Consider the following 23,297-nt stretch of genomic DNA (forward strand, 5'->3'; position numbering starts at 1 on the left):
ACATTGGTAAAGAATATCAATTGAATGGTCTTCTATGTTCTTAGGCTGTAATAAAGAACTATCTATATGTAATATGTATCTATATGTGACACTGGAGCACAAAACCAGTCATAAGTAGCATTTGTAGCAATAGCCAACAATACATCGTATGGGCCAAAATTATCAATTTTTCTTTTATGCCAAAAATCATTAGGATATTAAGTAAAGATCATGTTCCATGAAGATATTTTGTAAATTTCCTACTGTAAATATATAAAAACTTAATTTTTGCTTAGTAATATGCATTGCTAAGGACTTCATTTGGACAATTTTAAAGGCGATTTTCTCAATATTTTGATTTTTTTTGCACCCTCAGATTCCAGATTTTCAAATAGTTGTATCTCAGCCAAATATTGTCCTATCCCAACAAACCATACATCGATGGAAAGCTTATCTATTCAGCTTTCAGATGATTTATAAATCTCAATTTCATAAAATTGACCCTTATGACTGGTTTTGTGGTCCAGGGTCCCATATGTAATCAAAAGGAAAGAAAGAATGGTTCCTTTTTCAGGATAAGGTATTTTACAGATAATTTAGTAAAATCAAAATAAGCTTTACAGATCTTTATTGGAAAGGGTTTAAACAATATTTTTCATACTTTTTTTAATACATAAAAACAAACCTTAAACCATAGATATTAAAGAGACCTATACGGGACTCTGACTGCATGAGGACTGCAGATATAAACTTCAATATCCGTAATGTAAGATGCCTAAGGGAGATAGGAAGGACAGCTGATCGTCCTTGCAATGGCAAACCACATGTAACCTTGTGTCCCCCCAGACATGTTCATGAAATTGAAAATTCAAGAGTGGTGTAACCTCTCACATGTAAGAGTTGGGTTTACAATTTTGTGAGGATGGGAATTAAAATTTAAAGCCAAATTAAATGAAATAACATTAACGTTTAATTTCTTATATATTTTTTATGTGTAAACTGTTAACTTTAACTGTACATTTTGCTGTTTACATAGAAGTTAATAACTCACAAATATGCATTTTATGAAGCATTAAATCAACAAGCAGTGCACTCTGGTTAGTTTGCCCTAGCCGTGAAACACCATCGTTTAATGTTGTAACTGCTTGATGATGCATGCAGGCGATATCAGTTGTGCCTCCGTTTTCTCGTCCTCATCAATAAGATGCTGCATATAACACGAAGTTCCTACTAAAACATGGCCAGTAGTCTGCATAGTGAAGAGAGTCCATCTTAGGGCTTCCCTTTTAGCAGAGAGAAAAGAAGATCAGTGAGACATAAGCCTTTTGTGTTTACTTTCTATAATATAGTAAGTTAAATAAAGATAATTTATGATCTATTGTTTTGTATAATTTATTATTGACTATTTATACATGCACTTCACACAAGACTATTTGTATATCAGCTGAGTGAATAGGTATAAGTCTTTATAGTGGCACGCAAAGCCTGGTCTTTACCAAATCTGTTTTTCTCAAGAAAGAGTGGTTAGTGTGAACCATGTCTCAATCTTAAAAGTAATCCCTAAAGCAGGGTAAGCACGAAAGCATTGCTAAGCACCTGGGATTCATGAATCCTTGATAAGATACCATCATCTAATGGCCTGTGTTGGCTTACATACTTTAATTGTTACATTATATTATTTCTTTCTCTCCCTATCTCAAACTACAGAGCTTCTAATGACACACATGGACAAATACACTTACCTTAGCATTCTTTTTGCCTTATAGCACTGCAAATCATATGACACAGAGTACATTCCATACAATGTTGCCTGCACATTTAGGCAGCCAATAAAATCCTGTGGGTGATTTTTGTAAAGATCAAAAGTCAGTTTGGCAACGTCTTTCCTTGTTTTTTTCCAGCCACATCCAGGATCACTCTTAGTTGTATGTTTCTGTGTAGTAATGACATGGAAAGAGAGAGAGAGAGAGGGAAAAAAAGATGTGGTATTTGGCATTTCAGTCAAAATCTCAAAATTATGGAAGAAGGACATATGGGGGGAGGGGGAGGTAGAGAGGTGTTCACTTTTTTGCATTTAGCATGAAAGTGCCTTAAAAAGAGCAACCATTATTGTAAAGGAAGTTGGTCCAGTATAATTATTAGAAATAATTTTTGGTATTGTAAGTACATAATATCGATCTGTTTCAAAACCTAGTGAGCTGCCTTCAGAGGCATTGTATGCACTATGTGAAGGTTGTTCCAAAATGTAGGTCTCTTAAATATTCTGTCTCCTTAGAATGCCTTTATTTTACGTCAAATTCTAATGAAACATCGATTGTATCCTTTGCTGGGATGGTGTCAAGATGGGCTTTGTTTATAAATATAAACAATATATACAAACAAGAACAACATTCTGCACCAATATATCTATACTGTACTATTATTATTTATTTTTTATTTTTGGTTCGTTAAAATGGCGCTGTTTAAAGGCAGTGATTAACCTCAGGTGTAAACTCTGTATCTATGTATTGATTTTCATTTTTGAGCTGGTGTAGAATCACAAAGATGTTTCACAAAATCATATACAGTTTTATCAATGTCTTGCCTGAAACTTGATGTGAAAGCCTTAGTCTAATCCTGAAGAGCATAGGCTGGTTGCCTAGGAACATGCAAAGGTCACATGACTGATGCTGCCTATGTAGAGCATTCCAGATTGATCGCTTATAAGGTACCGTGACCTTTAAAAAGGTTTCTTAGAAGACAGGAGAGAGCAAGGAATCTAACTATAGGCTCTGTATGAGACTTGTACTCTGTATGTTCTGTACTCCCAGAGACACTGTTTTTTTTTTCTTCCTGGCAATGCAGTAAAGAAATGACAATAAAAAACACTTGACTCTTGATCAGATATGCTTTAAGGAGGTCCATTTCATTCTTCACACTTACCCTTTCTACTTTCTTCTGACCCGGAAAGTGTTTCTGAAAAAAAAAAAAGTGTCCTTTATGCGTGTGTTGACATCTAAATTCATTTCGATCGACAATGTGTTTAAGATCATATAACATAGTTTGAGTAATTAAAGGTGACATATCATGAGAATCTGACTTTGCCCAGTTTTAAGTGCTATAATCAGGTCCCCGGTGCATCTACCAACCAAGGAAATGTGAAAAAGATTAACCCAGTAACTTTGTTTTGGTAAACCTTTTTCTGCAAGAGTCTGAAAAAACGAGCGCATCTGATTTTTCTCCCTTGGTGACGTGGCAAAGGGATCTCATTATTATATTACCGCCCCTTAATCTGCACGTTTCCACCCATGGCACCGTTATTTTGATTTCGCAAGAGACAACAGTGTAATTCCATGGCGAAAGTTTGAGCAAAACATGCTAACTGTTCTGCCTTTGGCTGCACAGACGAGCACAGAACACTATTTACAGTCCCAGCCTCAGAGGAGACAAGAGAGCAGTGGATTTAAAGGGGGCGAGGAGCAGCAGCTCATTTGCATTTAAAGAGACAGGCCCGAAAAACAGCGTGTTTCTGCTTCCACTCAAAATAGGCATTTTCAAAATGATATAATAAATGATCTGTGGAGTATTTTGAGCTGAAACTTCACAGACACATTCTGGGGACACCAGAGACTTATATTACATATTGTAAAAAGGGGCATAATATGTATCCTTTAAGTCTTTTAACTCTGGCCAACCGACTTAGACTAGACTTATCACATGCTTGCATGAACATTTCAAACCTCCTTCACCTTCGTCTCCTTCAACTCACTGGCTGACACATTGCTATTTTCATAAGAAATAGGTCAATAAGCTGAGAATAGACATGACTCTCAGATGTCTATTGCACAAGATCTAAACTAAGTCTGTGCAGTTCAATGGTTCCACCAGGAGGTGCTATCAAAGTGCATGTTAATCACAGTGGAACATAAATTTGTGTCCCTAATTATGCTTAATACTAGACATGATGTTGTGTGTGTCAGTAGACCAAAATGATTATGGAATTGTGAAAACGGTTAATGTCTAATTAATTATGTTACTATAAACCACTAAATATAGAATTGCACTAAGTGGGATCTATACAACAGAGCATATAATTTGAAAGCAATCGTGTGAGCACAAGAATGCGGATAAAATGAACACAGTCCAAGAACATCATGAAAATGCATTATATTACAGTCAATTTCAACAAACATGTCTCTGTGCTGTTGATCTTACCTTAGATCAGCGGTTCCCAAACTGGGGTGCGCGCACCCCTAGGGGTGCACAGACCGACCAGCAGGGGCGCGCGAGAGAATGCTTTTGATGATCTGTGTGCATTTTTTGAAGGGGCAAGTGAAAGAGAATTTTACTTGGCCGACCGGACAACTAATCTAATCTAATTAAAACATCGAATTAGGGAAGCACCAAAATTTCGGCGAGAATGATTCTGATTTTATTACACTGGGTGTAAACGGCAATTCATAATAGATAATCAATAGTAACAAGGCAGTTGAGACTCACGTGAGACAATGTCATGGAGAAATCGAAACAAACGAACACAACGGAACCATGGTTACATACGTAACCTGGGACGTTTTGTTAATACTGATTTCATTTGATTGGTAACAGCCCTATAGAATCTTACTATATTAAGTGAAGTTATTAATAAAATGTAAGAATTTGATATGAAAGATGACACATGCATTTAATAAGGTTAGGGGGAAATGTCCTTTTTATAGGCAAAAAAAAAGACCTGGAAATCAATTCAAATACATTTTAATATGCAGTAACTTTAGTCATATAAAATTTAATTTTCCAGCAACAAAATTGTGGCCAGTGAAAATGCTGAGTGGCTAGTAATTTTGGAAAACCACTAGCCACAGTGGCTGGTGAGCAAAAGAGTTAATGTCAAGCCCTGTATACAGTGAATACTTGTAATTATACTTGTATTGCAGTAAAAAATGTGGTGTTTAACCGGAGAACGGTGGTGGGGGTGCTTGACATGTGTCAAACAGTAGAAAGGGGTGCACGCTGCAAAAAGTTTGGGAACCACTGCCTTAGATGAAAACACTGACCTGCTGTGGAGCCCACTTCTGTCCTTCCCCTAAGACCATTAGGACAGTGTTATCTTTTAATGTTTGAAAAAAGTCCTCTGTATCCACTCCAGTTCCATCCTCATCCAACACTAAAGCCCGGATGCAGTGCATGTGGAATATATCCATCACCTAGAAGGGAAAAAACATTCAAAGATCTTTAGAGCAACTGTGATGGAATTTCAAGAAGTGCTCCTGTTCTTAGGCTGGCTCTACATGGCACTAACCCTCCAACTTTTGAGTTATCACATATAATCATTTATTTTAACCACTACTAAGAACCAAAGTGAGTAACAGTTGTAATGGAAACATTATGTGATCCAGTGTAGTTTAATTCAACATAATTAGACATTTTACTCCACCGTAATAGTGTTAAATAAAAATGTGTCTTATTTGACTTTCATATTTCAAGCATTGATACCATTGATCAATTATTTTCAAGTGTGTCAAATGTTCCAATGTACTTAATAATTGGTAGCTTGCAGAAACAAGGACTTCCTGAGTATGTTTCTTATTGTTTCTTTGATTTAATTCCTGTCCTCACCTTGTTCCGTAGATCTCTCAGGTCATTTGCCATGATGCCTTTCTTAATGGAGCGGTCAGAGTTGATGACCCGGAAGGGTCTGGAGTGCTGAGGCCAACGTGGTAAGAGCTGCTGTGTCATAGAACCGCAGGCTGATATGCATCTGTGGACGTGACACACACACACACACACACACACACACACACACACACACACACAGACAGAGGTACAAAATGGTTTGCTTGAAATCCCAGTCCCCAGTTTTACACAAATATAAGGAATGAAGCTTAATCTATTGGCATATATACAATTGGCATATAAACAGACAATCATAATACAAACACAGTTACTTTGAAAGGGAGGTTGAGAACACATCAAGGGATTTCTTGGCATTTTCCATTGGAATCAACGGTATAGCTCCAGTAACCTTCAAGAATACAGTAAATAATGCATTTAAAAATAAATAAATTTTTTGATTGCTTCTATTGTCCTCATTTTTAAATCGCTTTGGATAAAAGTGTCTGCTAAATGACTAAATGTAAATGTAATGTAAATGTAAATAACATAAGTAAATAAATAGCATGAACAATAACAGCTAAAATACTGTATATACTAGTGGCAAGCAATAGGGATTGCTTAACAGGGACACATGTAGCACTGTCAAATACATACTTATCTAAATGCACACAGAACAGGAAACTGATACTGTGAAAAGAATATCTTATATCTAGTCTTTGTCTATTAAGACAACACAAATCTTTAAAATCTTGTAAAGCTCAAATCTTTTGTAAAGTTGAACATATCAAAGGCTAGACCTCAAGACTTCTTGAATTTTGTAAAAAAGGATTACTTGTGTACATAATTATTCACAAGAAATCATAATAAGATTAATTATAGTAATAGTACTTACACAATACCTTAAAAAGAAAGCTCTTTGGATCCAACTTTTGCTCTGGTATTGTTCCGTATTTACAGAAAATCTGTGTGTCTGGTCTGTTCGTTGCTTCGGAGTATCATTGCAAAACTAATTTTTTCACCTTTGTTCCACTCTGACAGCATGAGTATTTGGTCATGCTATGTTGAGCAATAATGTATAAGAGTCTCTCGGTCCCAGCTCAGTCACACCACTCGTGACCATTTTCTGAGGTTTATCACGGGTGCATGAATAAATAAAAGATATATGGAAACACATGAAGCACATACTACTATGTTAAAAGATAAGACACTTTATATCAACTAGCTTGTAGAGCTGTAAGGCCAATCATTTGATTGCCAGAGGGGAAACAACAAGATGTAAAAAAAAGGAGGGAAAATAAAGTAATACTTTTAGTATCTATTTTCTTTGACCTGTTAGTAAATACAAATATATAAATAAAGTAAATAAGTTTTTATTGTTGTTTTCGAAAACCATGAAGTAAGTGTTGTACAAAAGGTCAGAATATCATAATTATAGTCCCTAGAGTGTATTTTAAAGGGGGAACTGATTGTATCTGATAACAATAACTTGGACATGGATAAAGCTGTTTGTAACTATGTAAAAGGGTCTTGGGTTTTAATGTAAATACTGTTTGACAGAGATGTGTTGGCTATAGCTGAAGAGTTTGTGTTTAAAGTTGATGAGACACATATTAAGTTGAAGAGATATTATACTCTCCCAGACTGCACATGACATTCACAAAAACACAGATCAGTCCGCTCGATCCATCACTTCTAATAATTTAATGTAACGTGTTTTTGTTGTAGTTTTTTTGCCTCTGTTTATATGTTGTGGACATGGTTTAGCGTGGATGGCAGTAGATGACCCATTCATTATGGGGAAAATTAAGAGAAACATTTAGCTTTATCTTTTTTTTTTTTTTTATGTTCAGAATTTTCATTTTTGCTTAAAGGGATAGTTCACCCAAAAAATGTAAATTCTGTCAATAATTACTCAACCTCATGTCGTTCCAAACCCGTAAGACCAAGTGGAAGAGGTCAAGTGATTAGGTGGTCTAAATTTAACCTTTGCAGCCCACCACTCCCCCAATGATGATAGCTGTGCTATGTTTAGTAGGATGGGTAGCAGCTGTGAAAGCATTTATTGGCTCTGAGCTGACGACACAGGCCCCGGTACCGTATGGCACATTCATTGTTTGGTGGTGGTGAAAAAGAAGAGAGCTTAGTCACACTGAAAGGCACATATGAGAAGCACATGTATACAGAGACACATCAAGAAGCAACAAGCAACAAACCACACCAGTAGAAAGAATTGGAGATCAACCTGGGTGGATTAACGTTAGTATTTAGAAGACCAAAACTCCTGTCGTGTGGAATATTTTCAATCACCTGCAATTATTCAGCGCTAATGATATGATTTTTTCAAAGTCAAAGGTCATTTCTTAAAGAAGAAAAGCTGACATCAGGGTCAATATCCTCTTAGAAGAGGGCCTGAAGATTTAGTGTTTTGGCTGGTCCTAAATGCTGATCTGATACTGCTGTTGACACGTGAGTTTACGTTTGAGATGCTTATTTTTATGATGGAGTCTTCTTTTGCAATGTAAATGTCATAAAAAAATAATGGCTAGGTAAATGTGATCACATTTCTGTTTCAAAAACATCAGGTGCTCAATCACAAGTGTTATCATAGAACAACATACAAAAGTAGGCACTGGAAACAGAGAACAAACAGAGAATTCAGAAGTATAAGATATAGACTACTTAATATATGACTGAAAGACATATTCACAGATAAACATGTTTTCTAGTTAATATCTTTTGGATAGTCTTGACAGGAAGCAATAATTGACTATGGCCCTGACTATGAACATATAATAACAAATAACATACTGTATATATGTGTGGTAACAATTTATAATACTTTTGAATAGTGATCATGAACAAACATCATATAATGCTTAACAGATCAGTAGTTCCACATTCAGATAAGAATATTTATTAAACTTTCATGATATTCATAACCATCTGAATGTTAATAATTAATTAATAAACATACACCTATATCATTTATTAATGTTCAGTTAATTGCAATTATTATAAGTTAAGGTATCTTTTATAAGCACATATAAAGTTCTTTATATTTTTATTTACAGCCAGTATGCTGATATTTACACATCTTACTGTGATTCTTTGGTCATGGATATTAGTTATATTAACATTATATTGACACAAGTGTGCACTATTCATCTGACTATTATTAGGGCATGGTTCATATTACTTGACCGGACACTTCCGGAAAATTTACCACGCATGACCCGATTAATATTTGCATGACCCAATTACTATTTATGCATTATGTTTTTAACATGCACTCAGTAATCTTTTATGTTGCGCTGACTGATATGGCAGTCATCTTGAACGTAAACTGCCAAATTCTCAAAGCCCAACAGGCCCAGGAGTGCAATTTGATCCAAGGGAGATCACTCACAAATTCTTTCAGTTCGTTTACCCCCACTCTCCAATTCAACTGAGAATTTTTATATAGCTTCCCTGTTCATTCACTGACAGAGATTGTGTTATTTGCATTCAAACACGCATTTAGAAAAGTATTGAACAGAACACAGACCACAAGATTTGTTCTAAAAATTAAACTACATTTATGTTGACATAACATATTTTGGTGCAAGACACTAAAAACAGTGAGATGTGATAGAACAAACAAAACATGTGTAAACTGACCAACAATTAAAAACATTTAATGTATGAATGTCCTTTAAACAGTAAACGTATTCTCTACAGACTTGGATAGAAAAGAAGCCATAGTATGAATTGTAATTTGCATATAAGTTTATATGGATTTGTATTCGTATAATATTTTATTATACAGAAATTCATGCTTAGTTAGGGGTATGTTAACATACTGTTATGTTCACATACTGCTCTCATAAAAATCATACTAACAGTGATGGCATGTTGAAGTATAGTCCCTGATATAGAAAAGTGATGAATCCCGATGCTATGAGTGTTTGTCAGAGTAGTTCATCTGAACATGCTTTGTCTTGTGCTGCACATGGCCAACTCTCCCGCGTCTTTATTTGGACAGACTATTTTAAATGCTTCCTCCTGATAAACAGCACCAGCTGTCTGGGCTCAAGTAGGGAATGGGGACTGGAGTTATCTTGACTGCTGTAAGGGGACTTCCTTTATGCAAGGAATGTTTCACTATTCCACATAAAGTTTACAATATACATTGTATTGTACCGTTACAAAAAAGTAACTGCAGTAGTTTAAATGTAGTACAGGTGTGGTCATTTTGACAATAACTGCAGTATTAAAAAATTTACTTACACAACATTGAAATGATCACGTGGCACTGCAATAGTGAAAAAACGCCATGCTTGTAGGCTACTACAGTTATTAAAATATGTACTACTGCATCTATATCACTGTACTTGAACAGTTAAAAAAACAGCAGAACAAACATTATTACTCAACTCAAAAACATAATTCACCAGGTCTTATATTATCATTAACACTGATAGCAGACCGTTGACAGCAACTGATGGGATAACACTGGAATCAAGCCCTGTTGTCAGTCGTATCCATATGAATGCCTTGCGCATTGAGTGTAAATTGTATATTCTTTAGTAAATTTGTAAATGGAGGACAACATTCCCATGGTTAAAAAACACAAATGCACAAATACAGTTGCAATTATTGCATTTAATATATTTTGCAATAATATATTTTTCTCGCCAATGTGAGCTGTTGACAACTGAGGAAGGCGTTTACAAGCAGCAAACATGTTTGTGGTTAAGGAAGGACTTTTGTCCTTTTTGGGAACAGTGGTTGAGCCCGCAAGGTGTTTTAATTTTCATTCAGTCAACAGACATTCACATGTCATTGTTTTTAATAGTAGTAATAATTAACAACGATACACCACGTAAAAACACTACATAGGCATGCTGACTGATATAACTATAGCATTGCACTAAATGGATCGCGGGTATGGGACAGCGCAATCGATGCGCTTTGTATTTGAGCCAAGCATGACGTGAGGTAACGAAGCTACGTTTTCAACAGGTCGCGTGACAGCCTAATTTCAAGCAATGCTCCGAAACATAGTTTCGAAGCACCAGTGTGTCAAAAACTCGAAACGTGTGTCGACACTAGGTGTCGATCTACCCATCCCTAAGGGAAGGTTGTAATATTTTTTTTGGACTGGATTCAGAAAGAATGTACAAAATGGAGTGTTTGACATTTGTTACAGTTGTGAAATTTCTTGCACTGTGTTTTTATTTTTTTTATTAGCCAAAGTTTTATGTATTTGTTTATTAACTTTTCATACTTTACATCTCATCATAACTATCTATAAAATGTCTTTAGTGATTAATTGAGCTGCAAGTTTCCAAATTAGAGAGATAGAGAGAGAAAAACACATTGGTTGAATTTATAACTCACAATGAGTTATAATAACAGGAATGCTAATGTCAGATTGAAAAATGATGTGTAAAGTGTAAAACTGTTTTTGTTTTTCCAGAGCTTGGTATGTGCCACAAATATTTGTGCCATTCCTAATTCCAATAATAACACAGAATAAGTGATTACAAGACAGTAAAAAATATGGATGTATTTGGAGGTGCTCCACGTGTGCTTGGTTACCCACGTCCAGTTCTGGTGAAATGTGGAACAGATGCTGTTCTTAAATGTCAGATTGGTGGAGATCCCCAACTAGATGTGATCTGGGAGCGGAAAAACGAGTCTATTCTTCCTGAGGGTCGTTACCATATTACTCAAGATGGCAAGGTATACAGCCTTTACATCTCTGGGGTGACAATGGAAGATGCTGGTCAGTATATTTGCCGAGCTAAAAACAACATTGGGGAAACATATGCAGCTGCTACCCTTAAAGTGGAAGAAGAGCTCCAACAAACACAGCCAGCCCCACCACCACAACAAAATGAAGTAAAAGTGATTCCACCAGAGCAAGAAATCAAGATTATGAATCAACAACAGGATGGGGTGGAACAGAAAGCAGACCCATTCCAAGACAACAAGCCTCATTTTCTGATCAAACCTCTTTCTCTAAGAGTTGACCGTGGAGAAGATGCTGCATTTTCCTGCAAGCTGTCAGGTGAGCCTTTACCGCAAGTGGTTTGGGAGAAAGATGGTAAACAGTTGAATGAGATCTATGAAAGTTCCCACTACCATGTGGGCCAGCAAGATGGTGGCTGGTTCCAGTTGAAAATTTTCAGAACAAGAGCCCCAGATGGAGGCGTTTACATGTGCAAAGCAATCAACAAGTATGGAGAAGCGATGACTGGAGCTGTGCTCCTAGTAGAGCCCATTCCAGAACAAAGAGAGGGAAGCAAGACAAATGGCTACACCAATGGCCATTACTCACCACACCAATCGAGAGCCAAACACTCAAAAGACCCTCAGTTAAATGTGTCGAAAGCTAAGAAGTTCACAGTCACAGAAGGCAAGCATGCCAAATTCCGTTGCTATGTCACAGGAAAGCCTAAACCAGAGATTGTATGGAAGAAAGATGGAGAGAATATTGTGCCGGGTCGACGATTTCTAATTTTTGAAGATAGAGAGGGGTATTACACCTTGAAAGTACTGTACTGTAAGCAACAGGATACAGGACTCTACATATGTGCTGCCTCAAACGCACTGGGAAACACTCTGAGTGCTGTGCAACTGTCAGTTAAAGGTAACTCCATTTTTAATTGTCAAATATATTTTGTTTTTTTAATTACTAACATATCTGTACCAAACAACTAACATATCTCTGGGTTCTCTGACAGTTCAGCCCCTAATCAAAACATTCTTACTTCTTCACTAAGAATCTTAAAACTAAAATATGGCTAAAATGATTGTCTTGGTTGTTTTGTGAGTTGTCATATCACCATTATCTCCCATTATGAGTTAATATATGTTGCTGTGTGCTTAAGACTTAAGGTTAGCATATAATATGTGACTATGGCATGTTAATAACACTGATATACCAAGTTCTAACTAATTATGTGTTTTTGTGTGTTTATATTCCCAAATATGTTAATAAAACATTGGTTGTAGTGTTACTGTAATGAATTCCTTACTCTTTATGACCATAGTATAACAGTGACTGTCTGACTTTGTGGGTATATATTTAGTTGTAAAGTCATGCACTGAGCAATGTATTCGATGAACACTGACCAATGGTCAATGCGTGATGAAAGGTGAGAAAAGCCACAGAGCTCAGTGCATTCCTGAGTGACAGCATCACTGCAATCTTATCAACAATGCAATGGGGCATAGTTTACGCTTTGTAGTGTGCAATTAAGCCTGTAGGATTATGTTCTTTCCTAGTAACTGCATGAGCACAACCTTTTTTTTTAACCACTGTCCTTGGCCTGCCACATCCCAGTTGAGGTATAGCCTATATATATATTTTATATATTTTAAATTGTTTAGTGCATAGATATATGCATAGTGTGTTTAGATAATTAACGCGTTGTTGTTTCACAGTGCATCTGCAGTGTGACTTGTTTTAATCACTTAGCAAACTGCAATTATTATAAAAATTAAAGCATTTCTTATGATAAACTTCTTCCGTTTATAGGGCCTCCGGTCCGATTTAAGCGAGCTCTTCTAGATGCGGAGGTCAGGGAGAGGGATGTTGCTGTTCTGGAATGTGAGGTTCCGGAAGAGTCCATTTCCACGGCATGGTACCTGGAGGATCAGAGGCTTCAGCCAGGACATAAGTATAACATGGAACAGAAGGGAACACGGAGAAGACTAACCATACAAAATATTGGGGCAGATGATGATGGAGTTTACCTGTGTGAGATGCCTGATGGTGGAAAGACTATTGCAGAATTGGCAGTTAAAGGTACAGTACAGAGAGAATCTTATTAGGTTATCGAAGTTCACATGTTAACGCTTTCAGCTAAGTAAGTTCAACACTCTTGATTTTGCTTCAAGATAAGTGTGAGAAGCACTAAAGAGTTTGCGTTGCAGTTTGATATACAAAGATCTGGTTAATTTATTTTACACATTTTTCTGGTAGGTACAATTGTGAAGAAACTTCCACGGAGGTTGGAGGTGATGGAAGGAGAGAATGCAGCGTTCTTTGTGGAGGTAGAACAAGATGATATGGATATCTGCTGGTTTAAAGATGGACTGCAGTTGCAAGAAACACATCAAACCATTATCAAGTCTTTTGGCAAAACCCACATCCTGGTTTTTGTCAATACATCATATCAAGACTCAGGCACGATCACCTTTATGGCAGGCAGATCGACAACAAGCTCCAAACTCAGAGTCAAAAGTGAGAGAATACACACATGGCTTTGTGATGCACACAAGTTATTTTATTTAAAAAAAAAGAGAGATTTATTTCTACTAAATCTTTTTGAAAATAACACATTTAATGTGTGGAATTGAATATTTAGTGTCTAATTTAATTTGTTTTCATTTAGCTGCTCGACACTGCCCACCCATTTGTCCTGTGAGTGTCCAAATGAACACTGACTGTTTAAATGGTGCCATCCTTTCCTGGTCAGCATCACCTAACTTGCAAAACTCTACTAAGTCAGTGTATGTGCTAGAACGTCAGGAAGTGGGCTCTCAGGAGTGGCAGCGATGCCTGACAACAGAGACAGCCACTTCTGCTGAGGTCCTGGGTGACAGCGTGCCATGCGAGGGTGATTACCGTTTCCGTATCTGCTGTGTTAATAAATATGGCAGAAGTGGACATGTGGAGTTTCCCAAAGTAGTACATTTGGGTAAGAATAAAAATGTTATATTTAAATTTTTTTAAATTTTTACTTTCTGTCAAAAAGTATTTGCATTATAAACACATCACTCATAAGAAACCTATAAAAAGAAGGTAGAGATATAAGTGTGTCAGGTACTACTTACCAAAAAAACCCTTCAGGTTTGTATAGAACATGAATGTCTCCAGTGATATTAGGCTTGGCACTTTAAATGTACAGGATGTAATTTTAAACTTTTCATTTGCATGTATTCATTTAGCACTCACTTTTATCCAAATTTACTTACAAGAGACTTACTGTACAAGTGAGGAAAATCACAAACAGTTTGTCTTAAGATCCTACAATATTCATAGTATAGTTTTTTTTTTGTACATGTACATTAAACTGTTACGATAACATGAGATAATGTCTTCTATTTTATTATCTGCAGCCCCAGGTCCAAAGATCAAAACCCCTCTGAAGAATGCTGTGGTGACTGAGGGGGAGGATGCTGTGTTCTCCATTGAGCTCTCTGCTAACTTGATTGGCACATGGTTCCTGAACAGCCAGCAGCTGCAGGATAGTGGACGCTTCTCCATCACTCAGTCTAAAAACCAACACACTCTAAGGATACATCAAGTTCCTAATGTGTACGATGGAGCTGAAATCACCTTCATTGCCACTGGCGTACGAGATTCAGCGACCCTACAGATTAAAGGTCAGTATTTACATGGGTGATTCAGATTTTTATTTATTTTTTTAGATTTCAGTCATGTCTGACTAAATATGAAATTAAATGATGAAATGATTGGAGCTGACCTGCATATGTCATCAGATGTTGTAATGTCATCAGATGTTGTAATTTAACAGAAAGTTCAAGTTTTGGTGTTTTGATTAAACTTTATATGGGGGGAAAAAAAAACTGACACATATGCATTGACAAATTCTTTACAATAAGATCAATATGCATTTAGAAAATGGATAGGGTGAATTTTCATTTCAAGCTAATTTGAAATCTGTATAATGCTCGCATTGATGCACTCATATTTCTAACCAATGCTTAATTGCATTACTTTCAAAATTTATGACATTGACAGTCTCACAGAGAATTCTCTATGTCCTGTTTTGCAGCACCTGAGGAGAAGTTCTTACCAATGTCAGAGATGGACACCAAGAAGACCACTGAGGTGGGAAATCCCATTGTGCTGTACTGTGAGGTGTCCCATCCCACAGCCAACGTTCAATGGTTCAAAGATGGGCAGGAGCTACATGTAGAGGAAGGTCTGAATATCCAATCAGATGGCAGCATGAGGAGGATCGTCATTCAGTCAGCAGAGTACTTTCATTCTGGAGTCTACACCTGCCAATCAAACAATGACATTCTCTCATTTAATGTAATTGTTGAAGGTAAAAACTATATGCAATATTTATTCCTAGTACAACATTACAATCGTAAATGGTAAACCTGACCATTTTAACATTAAATATAACAAAATAATTAATCAAGACATAGTTGTGCCCTGTTTATTATAATTTTACTGTTTATTTCCACATGCTGTGTGCATGGTTTAGTGCTAGATTCATTGAAGGAATTATGTAAGTCATTATTATTAATGGGTCATTATTAATAGGCATGCATGCATGTGTGATGTGAATTTGACAATCCTGAATATTCTGTGCCAGATATTGTGTGTATTATATTTTATGGTTAATTTAAATGATTAAAATGCTCTTTTTCCATCAGCCCCACCTGTGTCATTTAAAGAGATTATGCAGGAGGAGAGGCAGAAAAGTGCTATGGAACTGGACCCTGTGGTCCTGACGTGTGAACTCTCCCGACCAGATGAACCTGCCTACTGGTTTAAAGATGGAGTTGCGGTTCTTCAGTCAGACAACATCACCATTCAGTCTGAAGGCACCATGAAAAGACTTATAATCCGTTCAGCGGCACTGCCAGACGCTGGGATGTATACTTGCCAAGCAGGCGACCAAACCATGTCGTTTTCTGTCAACATTAAAGGTAACTGGTTCGAAATACTGGTTCTCTTTAACTATTAGAATCATATTGCATATGAAGAATGTTTTTAATATGTTTTTATTCCATCGCCAACTGACAATGTTGACTGACTTACATCTAGAACCTCCGGTTACAATTGTGGACCCCAAAGATGACATCCACATGGAGCGTTATGTCTCTGAGGAGGTTGTCCTGAACTGTGAGCTCTCTCGATCAAATGGAGAGGCTCACTGGTTTAAAGATGGCCTAAAGCTCCAGGAAAGTGAGAATGTCAGACTCAGTGCTGAAGGCCCATATAGGAGAGTAACCATTTTCTGCGCTTCCAAACTGGATTCTGGAGAGTATGTATGCGACACAGTCGGTGACTCGATATTTTTTCAGCTCATTATTATGGGTAAGTATCAAAGGATATGTTTCTCAATTCTTTATTGTTATTAAAACCAAATGTTTGTTATATTCATTTCATATACAGCTGGAACAACCTTTTTCTCATTATAGAATTTAAAACCAGCAGCATGTATTTTTTCATGTTTTGTCAACCATTATGCACCTCTTCTAAACCCAGAGGCCCCAGTCCGCATTGTGTCCCCCAGAGAGTCAGAGGTCGATGTGCGTATACTGAGCTCTGAGAAGCTGGTCCTGAGCTGTGAGATCTCCAAAGCAGATGCAGAAGTCTGCTGGTTTTGTGATGGCATGGAGATAGAAGAGAATGATATCTTGAAATTGGAGGATGAGGGGATTTACCGCAGGCTGGTGATTCTCTGTGCTACCATTGATGATTCTGCAGAATATGTATGCGAGACTGCAGATGACTCTGTCACATTTTGGGTGAAAGTAGAAGGTAATGTTGTGTAGTTTGTATGTACCAGGGTCCGAAATTAGCCAGGACTCTGGGTAGAAATATTTTTTCCCCTTATCTAACATTTGATGTATTTCATAATATTCTATTCTAGGCTTATAGAGGTTTAATATTGGGGTTTACTGATTTAGGGGGTTAATTTTCTTTATAAGTATTGTTTTTTTTTTTTTTATTCTGCTGATGATACTTTTTCCACAGAGCCCCCTGTTAAACTTTCTTGTTCCAAGGAGACAGGCAGCATTACAGAGAGTTTTGCTGGTGAACCTGTTGTCCTAGAGCTTGAAGTTTCCCGTGATAATGCAGAGGTGTGCTGGATGAAAGATGGAGTGAAGGTAGAAGAGAGCAGCAACATCACAATTACGGAGAATGGCCTCGTACGCAAGCTTACTATCCATTTTCCAACTTTGAAGGATTCTGGGATATATACCTGCAATGCCATAGATGACACAATGGATTTTAAAGTCAAAATTACTGGTATGATGGTAAACCATTATTTCTATCATAGTTTTTTAAAGTTATTAGTCCTTTTTTCTGATGGTTAGTTTAAAAAAAAAATCTGTATCCCTTCCAGAGGCACCAGTAAAAATCCTGAATAAAGATCAGATCAAGAGTGAGCACAAGGTTGCATTATATGATGACGTTGTATTGGAGTGTGAGCTGTCCACAGCCAATGGTGTAGTCAATTGGTATAAAAATGGAAGCCCCATTAAGGAGAATGAACGCTTCTGTTTTGAGGAGGAAGGTGCCTTCAGAACGCTGGTCATTCTCTGTGCAGAGCTGCAGGACTCTGGAGAATATATTCTTGATGCTAAAGATGATTCGATTTCATTTCATGTCACAGTACAAGGTAAAACGTGTCTTTCAGTTGTGTTGATGTGAACCTGTGCATGATCCCAAAAGCAAACAAAAGTCAAAATAACATACTTTTGATTAACTCAGAGCCATCAGTGAAGATCATTGGCAACTCTGGTGATCCCGATTATCAGGAAATGGTGACAGGAGATGATCTCATCTTAGCTTGCGAGGTTTCTCGAGCCAATGCACCAGTTACGTGGCTATTTAATGATAAGCCATTGGTCCCTGATGAGCGCACACATATTGAAAGCAGTGGAACACTCCGGAAACTGACTTTATCCAACATCCTCCTTTCTGACTCTGGGAAATATATGTGTGATGCTGTTGATGACCAAATGATAACCATTGTTAAAGTTCAAGGTACTGTATTTATTTTCCTTTCCTTAATATAATAATTGTGTTTAAGAACAAGGGGCTTATGAAATATATTTTATCTGATTTATGAAGAATACATTTCTGTTTCAGTCAGTGACTTTACACTCATTATTTCTTCTATTCTTCTTCTATTACTTTATTTAAAAATACATTCGATACACAATAACTTAAATACACCTCTTCTGCATGTTTTTAAATTACATTAACTAATGATAAGTTTGTCCACCTAATTAAAATAATGTGGTGTGACCAATGCAGTCATGTGGTCTAACTGCCTTGCAGAAACATTGAGGAGAAAAATAAAAGAAAATTGAGAAAATGGTACCTTAATTTTCAAGGCAATGTTAATTCAGAATGTAAATTGTCATGTGGTCTGACTCCATAAAAACCTAATAATAATTATGAATTCATAATTCATAATATTTATAAAAATTACTTTCTACCTTGAAAAACATATTTAAAAAAGTTTTTGAAAATTATGACTAAGAGATGCTATTACTTGCTTGATGGTTACACCACATGACATTTTAATTATTAAAATAAATCATTTCTAGAAAATGGCTTACATTTCTTAGCATTTGTTTTAAACTGGACTTTTTTTTTTATTAATTGTGGACACTCTTCATGTCAATGGCCCATTTACCTGAAAAACATAATGAAACCTTATATGCCTCATATGTTGTATTAATCTCCAGAGCCTCCTGTTGAGTTTCTCAACAAAGAAGAGGCGAACTTGGTCACTGGTTATGAAGCAGAGGCTGTCACTCTTACTGCCATGGTTTCCAGACCCAATGCTATAGTGCGATGGCTTAAAGACTGGACTCCAGTCAGTGATGAACGTTTCCACATAGCCAGCCTGGGCCTGACCCGTACTTTCACCATCAACCCATTAAAGAAACTTGATAGTGGAGAGTATACATGTGATGCAAACACAGATGAGATTCACTTCAGTCTCCTGGTCAAAGGTTGGTAACTGGAATCAAACGTTTGCTTGTGACAGAGCAAAGTAACATTAGCATTGGAACTCATTCAACATAAAATAATAACCATGTAGCCTGTGTGTGTTACAGACATGCGTATTAAATTTGTGAAGTCACTGATTGACACAGTGGCCCATAAAGATGGTATGGTAACACTTTGCTGTGAGCTATGCAAGGCCAAAGCAGATGTCCAGTGGAAGAAGGATGGAGTGGAGATCATTCCCAGCCGTCGCTTCTCTATCCGTGCCAACGGGACAGAGAGGAGTCTCACAATCCATCGTCTCACCAAAGAAGATGCTGGAGAGTATGCTTGTGAGTCCAAAGATGACTGCACCAGTGCCAGATTAAGGGTAGAATGTAAGTGTGAAAAATGTGAAGTTTTGAAGATAAAACACACACACACTTAGTCAATACTATCCACTTGCTTTGCATTTTCAGTGCCCCGTGTGGTGGAATTCCTCACAGAGCTTCACAATACCACAGTCATGGAGGGTGAGGATGCTACCTTTAAGTGTGTGGTCTCCCCTGATGATGTTCAGTTGGTCTGGCTCATGGATGGAGAACCCATCAAACCCAGTGATCGCTTCCATATTGAACAGAACAGCCTCTGCCATACTCTAATAATCCGGAAGGTCCAGCTTTTGGATTCCTCTTGGATCACTGCAGAGGCTGAGGGTATCATTTCTAAAGCCAGCCTCAAAGTCCAGGGTAAGTAAATAAATGATTTATTTTAATGATTAGTTCACCCAAAGAAAAGGATCTGTTATCATCTACTCACCCTAATATGTTTCAAAAGAAGTCATGGAACACAAAATTAGATATTTTGCAGAATGTCCAAGCTGTCCTTTTTGAGATAAAAAAAAAAATGAACAGTGATTCACACTGCTATGCTCCAATTAAAAACAAAACATAATAAAACTATAGCAGTAACTATAGCAGTATGATTTTTACACTGTATTCATTTTTTATTTTCTGTTCATTATACAGGAAACACACACACACACACACACACACACACACAATGACCGAGACAGGCATTATTTCTAAAATAAAACATTAATATGTGTATGGATCAAGATTTGACACAAAAATTAGAGGAGAATTTTTCAGCAAATACCGATTTCAGTTTTTTTTTTACACAAATGTTAAAGAACTTGTTTTGTAAATTCATGGCTTTGTAACACTAAACTTTTACATTTACATACAGAGGCACAGGTGTTGTTCACAAAGAGAATGGAGGCAGTGATGGCTGAAGAGTTTGGAGAGGCTGTATTAGAGACAGAAGTGAGTCTGGAGTCTGGAGAGGTGCAGTGGATGAGACAGGGGGTGGTGATCCAGCCAGGACCCAGACATAAACTCACCCAGAATGCCTGCAAACGCATCTTGGCCATCACTAACCTCAGCCTATCTGATCGAGGCACTTACCGCTGTGAGACTCTGCATGACCGTACACAGGTCAAACTCAATGTGGAGCGTAAGTGGCCAAGAGCATTTTCAAATATTTGGTACTTTAGCCTTAACTATTTATAATTCTGCTGAAACAATATACAATCTGTTGGTGATATTAAATAAAATAATGCACCTAAGAACTTGGCAGTCATTTCAATAGGAACATCAGCTATTTCTGATCTTTGGCCTAACAGTTCTGAAATTGTCTATACACGAAGATAATTTTTAATTTAGTTTAAGATTGACTAAATAAGCTCTGTTACAATTTAAAGCGAGGAAGATTGTCATACGCAAGGGGCTGATGGACATTGAGACATTTGAGAGAGAGACTGCATCCTTCGAGGTGGAAGTTTCTCATGCTGATGTGGAGGGTGTATGGCAAAAAGATGGTCTGCGTGTCAAACCCAATAACAACTGGCGTGTTAGTTGCAATGGACGAGTACATGGTCTCACCCTCTCCAACCTGACATTAGAGGATACTGGTAGCATTGTCTTCTCTGCTGAAGGTCTGAGAACTACTGCCAGACTGGTAGTCAAAGGTGGGTATAAAAAAGTAATACTAAAAAACTAAAACTAATAGTATATTTCCAAGTTTAGGGGATCTTAATATTTTTTTACAGAACTGGCAAAAATAACAAGCATTTTGCATTACATTTTAGAAACACCAGTGACGATCATTAAGAAGCTGTCTGATGTCAGATTTGAGGAGGAATCTGCAGTCATTTTGGAGTGTGAGTTGTCTAGGCCAAATGTGGACGTCAGATGGCTAAAGGTACTCCTGAATTTAAAATAAAAAAGGCACAGTACCTGTCTAAATAGGTTTTCATTCTTTCTCACTGAGCTGTATTCTCTCTATGGATCAATTGGCAGAATGGGTTGGAGCTGAAATCCAGTAAGACTTTGAGGATTTATTCCATGGGACGTAAACGCTGTCTACAGATCTTGGAATGCAACATCAGTGACTCAGGCCTTTATACTTGTGAAAGAGGTGACCTCAGCAGTTCCTGTAAACTTGAGGTCTATGGTAAGCTTTTTCACTTTATTCTTTCTTCCCTTTCTTTCCCAGCTTGTTGCTTATTGGAAACATTGAGAAAATGCACACTAGCAGTATAATTCCCCTGTTGTTTTAGAGAGGATTTTATTTGAGACTAGACATTTTTTTTGCTCAGTTAAGTTTCTACTCAAAATTCAAGACAGACAATAAAGTAGAGGCTCACTGCACCCTGTTTACTTACCACAAATTTATGAAGGTTATCTAGACTTTAAACTTGGCATAAAACCAAAACTGGCTATATGTATTTTCTTATTGTTATGTTTTTTGTGAAAATTCACAAAGCAATACACATTTCTGTACCAAATAAATTCCTTAGATATTTGCTAAAAGTTTATAACATTTTCTCCACATTGCGCTCAGAACATGAATTAGAGATCAAAACTAGTTTGGAGGATCTTTGGATTAAGGAGGACCAGAATGCTGTCTTTATGTGTGAGCTGTCTTTGGAAGATATGCCTGGGGAATGGTACAAAGATGGCAGCAGGATACGCCCCACTAGCACCATCAAGACTCGTACAGAGGGTGAGGATAAACTTATGTGGATAAACTACAACTAATCTCGTTTTGAAGTGCTTCTGTGTACAATATCACACTTTTAAATTATACTTGAAAAAGAAATGAATTATTTTTCTTTTACCTTTTAAACAGGCACAAAGCACTTCCTGCTTATATGCAACGTCAAGCCAGAAGATTCTGGAGAAATCAAGTTTGTTTCCAAACAAGTGGAGTCAATTGCTTATCTTGAGGTTGAAGGTATTGTACAAAAGGTGTACTTTAACTAAATAGGATTCTGCCTTCATAGTAAATAAAAAGTGAAATAAATAAATGACATTTAATTCAACCAAAAATCTTTTGTCCATATTTATTTTTACAGAGCTTCCTGTAAGCATTGTCCGTCCCCTCAGGGATCGTACGGCACTGGAAAAACATCGAGTCATTCTAGAATGCACTGTATCCTCCACAAATTGTGATGTCACTTGGTACAAAGGGGATCAAGAGTTGGAATCCACAGAACACATGGAAATAATACAAGAAGGCTGTTATCATAAACTTGTCATCCACCAGGTGGCGCTGGAGGATGAGGGAACCTTCAGTATTGAGGTTGGGGAGCACACATCCACAGCCAAGCTGATGGTGGAAGGTGTGTATGGTGTGAATTCAACTGCTGACTATATATATAAATGACTTTAGTATGCTAATAGAATAGGACAAATGATTAAGTCAATATTATGAAACACACAGCATTAATATTCATAGTTCAAGCTTTTTTTTTTTTTACTTCACAGCCCAGTCTATCCTAGTGGTGAAGGATATAGAGGATGTGGAAGTGAGAGCTCCTGAAATGGCTTGCTTCCAGTGTGAAGTGTCCGTGACCCTCATCAAGCCTCCCATCTGGACTTTGAACGGAGAGACCTTGCCGTCAGGGCCGGAATATCCAGTTGGAACAGAATGCAGTAGCAAGCAAGTGTCATTGTAA

At 37.1% G+C, this 23,297-nt stretch overlaps 2 protein-coding genes across 3 annotated transcripts; one reads left to right on the plus strand and one right to left on the minus strand.

The window, feature by feature from the left end:
• Positions 1–617: 617 nt before the first annotated feature.
• Positions 618–6,597, minus strand: cidec (cell death inducing DFFA like effector c). 2 transcript variants are annotated; one of them, XM_016542954.1, is made up of 7 exons: positions 6,464–6,597; positions 5,904–5,980; positions 5,575–5,716; positions 5,013–5,162; positions 2,902–2,934; positions 1,722–1,912; positions 618–1,262 (listed from the first exon to the last, which is right to left on the minus strand). In XM_016542954.1, the coding sequence occupies exons 2-7, from the start codon at positions 5,951–5,953 to the stop codon at positions 1,109–1,111; spliced, it is 720 nt and encodes a 239-aa protein (XP_016398440.1). In that variant the 5' UTR covers positions 5,954–5,980; positions 6,464–6,597; the 3' UTR covers positions 618–1,108. The 2 variants fall into 2 exon arrangements, with proteins under 2 accessions (XP_016398440.1, XP_016398439.1); XM_016542953.1 differs by having other exon boundaries at positions 619–1,262; positions 6,471–6,596.
• Positions 6,598–7,697: 1,100 nt separating this feature from the next.
• obsl1a (obscurin like cytoskeletal adaptor 1a) lies at positions 7,698–23,297 on the plus strand. The gene is made up of 25 exons (XM_016542943.1): positions 7,698–7,827; positions 7,918–8,037; positions 11,030–12,205; positions 13,097–13,366; positions 13,544–13,804; positions 13,956–14,261; positions 14,683–14,949; positions 15,363–15,638; positions 15,976–16,251; positions 16,370–16,642; positions 16,814–17,089; positions 17,306–17,581; positions 17,679–17,954; positions 18,047–18,322; positions 19,033–19,302; positions 19,408–19,674; positions 19,756–20,025; positions 20,525–20,791; positions 21,039–21,305; positions 21,426–21,538; positions 21,637–21,790; positions 22,181–22,342; positions 22,469–22,573; positions 22,695–22,961; positions 23,107–23,297. The coding sequence occupies exons 3-25, from the start codon at positions 11,113–11,115 to the stop codon at positions 23,295–23,297; spliced, it is 6,459 nt and encodes a 2,152-aa protein (XP_016398429.1). The 5' UTR covers positions 7,698–7,827; positions 7,918–8,037; positions 11,030–11,112.

Source organism: Sinocyclocheilus rhinocerous, unplaced genomic scaffold, assembly GCF_001515625.1.
Source record: "Sinocyclocheilus rhinocerous isolate Xijiao unplaced genomic scaffold, SAMN03320098_v1.1 scaffold459, whole genome shotgun sequence".
Lineage (NCBI taxonomy): Eukaryota > Metazoa > Chordata > Actinopteri > Cypriniformes > Cyprinidae > Sinocyclocheilus > Sinocyclocheilus rhinocerous.